Genomic DNA, 4,551 nt, shown 5'->3' with positions numbered 1-4,551 from the left:
TACAGATGCATTATTATGAATGTTTAAAAGGCCTCAAATAAAGAAAATTGAAAATTTGTTCTACTCGCTTTCTCCAAATGTTGTGTAAACATTTGGGTACCGACTACCAATTCTACCGGTCTACAGTAATTAGGTCAAGCGAACTAAGTTGATTACGGTCTCTGTGTCAGCGCAGTTCTCAATTGCTACTCGAACGTGAAACTACTAGCTGATCAAGCTACTACCGATGTACCGGTATTGCGAAAATACGAATAACTTTTGCTCATAAATTCCAACTTTCGTTGTGTTTGACAGAGACTAAAGTGAAAAGGCAAATCATTATTTAGTAAGTCAATAGTATTTTCATTTGTTTTGATTTGTTGCTCTATAAATTAAAACAACATTAGCCATACTATTTTAGTTCATAGTTGCAGAACGCTGTTGTAGTTAGTTCGACTGGTTTACTAGTCAATCTGTCATTTCAACTGACAAAAATACTTTAAGTATGAAATATTAATCGTGGTTATACTGTAGTTATTCAACTTCGTTCACTTTTACGTATCTTTAAACGTTGTCGTTTTAAGATAAGATAGACACACCTTCGTATTTATATGAATAACTTTTTCTCACAATTTCCAACTTTCGTTGTGTGTGACAAAAACTAAAATGAAAAGGCAAATCATTATTTGCTTAGTAAGTCAATTAGTATTTTCATTTGTTTTGATCTGTTGCTCTATAAATTAAAACAACATTAGCCATACCATTTTAGTTCATAATTGCAGAACGCTGTTGTAGTTCATTCGACTGGTTTACTAGTCGATCTGCCATTTCAATTGACGAAAATACTTCAAGTATAAAATATTAATCATGGTTATACAGCTGTAGTTATTCAACTTACTTCACTTTTTCGTATCTTTAAACTTTTTAGTTTTAAGATAAGGTAGACACACCACGTATTTGTACGAACATAAATCTCGGCCATATTATGGATATTAAGCATTTTCTTCAAAGTCACATTAGGTTACACACTTGAATATTGTGATATTTTTCTATTTGTTAAGAATAGTCTGCATAACCACTTCAATGTTTCGTTGTAGCAGTGAAATGTCTTCAAGTCGACATTGGGCTCTCTCCTGTGCCGCAGCTAATTGTGAAGAGACCAAACATCTATTTGCTTGGCCTCGGGGAAGGACATCAACAGATGTACAGCGAGCCAAATGGACAGCATTTGTGAAGAAACATGTAGCAAATTTTCGATATAAAACCATATCTAGAATTTGCTTCCGGCATTTTACTGAGGAATGCTTCAGCAACTACCACCAATACAGGTACCAACAAGGAGAAGATATCCGGCTCATGTTAAAGAAGCACTCGGATATAATTCCCACACGAAACCTGCACATTAAAGCTGATTCTGCTGCTACCCCAAGGAAGCAGAAGCCAATTACCCTTTTGCCTACAAGAGAGCGCAGAGCAGTGGTGCGAGGCTTACTTGCTGATGTGTAAGTGGTGTAAGATGTGATAATGCACAGTACTAGGAATCTTTGAATTTCACAAGTTATGTTATGAGCTTCCAATTTGAAAATATAAAACAACTCGTGTTTTACGGAAAAAAAATTCTTGTCTATATATTACAGTGTTCCTGCAGTGCCTAGGACAGCAACCTTTTTTTCTCATTCACGATCGAAAATACCAGTTCGTAATCCTCAGCCTGCCGAGTCCTTTGGACCTGGAAAGTCCTCTAAGGTTGACAAAGGGGTACAGCTACGGAAATGTCTTCACCGTCCTAAGTATCGGTCGATTTCAACCCAGACCGATGCTAAACAGTGAGTACAGTTAACTTGTTTCATATGGTTGGACGGGATTCTTTTTTACAATATATATTGAGTCTATAAACATTTATTCACAGGCCTGATCTTCCAGCCTCACCTCCATCTAAAAGAAAAATGCCAGTAGTCGATGAAGCAAGCTCCATTCCTTCTACATCTAAGCAGTTACAACGTTTTTCTCTAATTATGGAGAGTGATACTAGTGATGAGATGCAGGAACGAGAGGAAGATCTGGTAAGTTACAAATACTTTGATAAAATGTCATAGCAATTTTTCCTTTTCTCATGCTTCTTTTACGTTAAAGACTTAGATGAGTTTCCTAAAATGCCATAGCACTTTTCTTCATTTTCTATGCTTCTTTTAGGGTAAAGCCTTGGATGAAGAAGAATGGGTGCCAGATTCAGATAACAGTGAGACGGAAGACGAGGTTTCAGAAGAAAGCTTTGAGGGGTAAGAAATATAGTAACTGCTAGTTCGTATTTGATAATGCGTATTATTTCATCGATTATATGTACTCACTGTCTTTACAACAATATTTATTTTAGCCTGCTTGCAGTAAGTATGTGTGTGCTTCCTGAAGAAGCTAAACATAGGCTTGCCTTGTCATACGCTTGCTGCTTTCTCATGCCTGCCTAACAATGCTATTTTACATTCAAGTGTTTCACTTAATTGCCGCAAATCAAACTGTAGAACTCTGCTAGATATTTTGTAGTTGCTAGCTGCTGTTAAATTTTTTACTATTTATTAACTGTAAAAATGATTGATTTTTTAAATATTTCTAAATTTTAAATATTTACAATATTTCAATCTTACAATATAAATATTGTAAGGTTTCAATTTTTCTTCCTTATACACTAATGAAGGCTTAATCCAGTGCTTGATTTTATATTACTAAAGTATTGTCTGATCTTCACTAAAAATGTTTTGTTGGCGTTCACAGGGAGCGACCTTGGCAGAAACAGCCAAAATATATTGTGGAGCATAGCCAGCTTCAAAAACTCCTTGAAGTATGCCCTATGTGTGCGGGTCCCAGTGCTGTGGAATTGGTGGATAGACGTGGGGCGTATATTCGCTACATTACTCGTTGCTCCACCTGTAACCACACGAGAACTTGGTCAAACTCTGACAAGGTTTCCAGATTTCCAGTCATCAACATTCTTATTTGTGCCGCCATATGCTTCACAGCATCACTGCCAAAAAAAGTATTTGACTTTTTCTCTGCGATAAACATCGCAATGCCGACGTTAAATACTTACCACAGGCATCAAAAGGCATATCTACATGGGGTAAGCTTTATCTTAAATCTAGTTCAAAATTGTATCAACTTTATTGTATTCTATGATGTGAGGTTTACATGTTTTGGGATGCGATTTACAACAGGCTGTTAGAAGTGTGACAGCTGAAATGCTGGAAGAGGTTCATCAAGAGCACAGGGAAAAATCCATCGGAGTGAGTGGCGATGCCTGTTTTCACAGCATTGGACATTCAGGTACCGTATTTGTTGTGTAACTTTTTATGCTTTGCAAACTTGATCTGTGGACCGCATGTTTCAATATTGGGGTCTCCTTGTAGCTACATACAGTTTTTACACTTTGATGAATAACTCTTCCAGCAAGATTGTGGCATGTGAGCTCCTAAAATGTACAGAAACATCATCGTCACCTGCTATGGAACTTGAGGGGCTAAAAAGGTGTCGAGCTTACCTAGAGGAGAAAAATCTACACGTAGCCGAGTTGACGACTGACAGACACTCCTCTCTCATGAAGTACATGTCCACTCAGTGGAGCACCGTTTCTCACACTTTTGACTCATGGCACTTGACCAAAAATTTGAGGAAGCGATTAACAACTCTTGCCAACTCCAAGGTTGCTTACAGAATTCTTCTTGACTGGATACCCGCCGTTATAAATCACATGTACCATGTGATTTCACATACTCAAAGTGGCCAGCTCAGGAAAGAATGGTGGTGCTCCACTGTCAATCACATTTGTGATATACATGTTCACACCTATGAAACTTTTCCAGAGTGCCAACACGAACAAGCAGAAGACGTGTTTGATGAAGAAGGCAACAAGCTTGAGGTTGCCTATCTAGATCGCCAGCTTCATGCCGACCTTATCCAGCTGTTTTCGGATACCATCTTCAATTTTAGCTCAGCTATAAACCGAGCAAGCACCGTCTCTACTAGTGAACTGGAAAGTTTCCACAGCTCTTTAAACCGAAATGCTCCAAAGAGGGAAGGCTTCTCCTTTGCTGGAATGCTCAGCCGAGGACAGCTAACTCTCCTCCATCACAACGAAAACTGCCAAAGACCAGTCATGCTAGATAAGACCAGCAACCCTGTCAAGGTTGTCGCTAGGTCTAAAGCAACCAAGCTCCGTCCCAGTATGCGGTATATAAGATCCAGGCCTACATATGGTAAGTTGCCATTACATTACCACATGCTGCTCAAACTTCTGATGTTTAGGTTTGAAATTTTTTGTTTTTATTCACAACAGATTATCTCAACAAGCTATTCCATCAGCTGAGACTTTCTATTGTGGATGCCGAAGGTATACCGCATGATGTAGAACCTCCAAGTCTAGCGTCAACTGGTCCTAGCTACAGGTCCATTGATGAAGTAGAGGAAGCAGCCAGACAGAGGAAACGAGGAGTGTATGTCAAGCCACATTACCTTTCGTTGGCAGAGTTGGAGCTAGCCAAGCGGAGAGCTATTCGTGGCAAGAAGAAGGCAACTACGTAG

At 38.7% G+C, this 4,551-nt stretch overlaps 1 protein-coding gene across 1 annotated transcript; it reads left to right on the top strand.

The window, feature by feature from the left end:
- The first annotated feature begins 1,994 nt into the window (after positions 1-1,994).
- LOC137388329 (uncharacterized) lies at positions 1,995-4,551 on the top strand. Its single transcript, XM_068074814.1, has 6 exons — positions 1,995-2,042; positions 2,173-2,258; positions 2,749-2,938; positions 3,189-3,297; positions 3,381-4,193; positions 4,307-4,551. The coding sequence occupies exons 1-6, from the start codon at positions 1,995-1,997 to the stop codon at positions 4,549-4,551; spliced, it is 1,491 nt and encodes a 496-aa protein (XP_067930915.1).

Source organism: Watersipora subatra, chromosome 2 (assembly GCF_963576615.1).
Source record: "Watersipora subatra chromosome 2, tzWatSuba1.1, whole genome shotgun sequence".
NCBI classification, from domain to species: Eukaryota; Metazoa; Bryozoa; class Gymnolaemata; order Cheilostomatida; family Watersiporidae; genus Watersipora; species Watersipora subatra.
The sequence above is the reverse complement of the archived record's forward strand: the minus strand, read 5'-3'. Positions and strand labels throughout refer to the sequence as shown.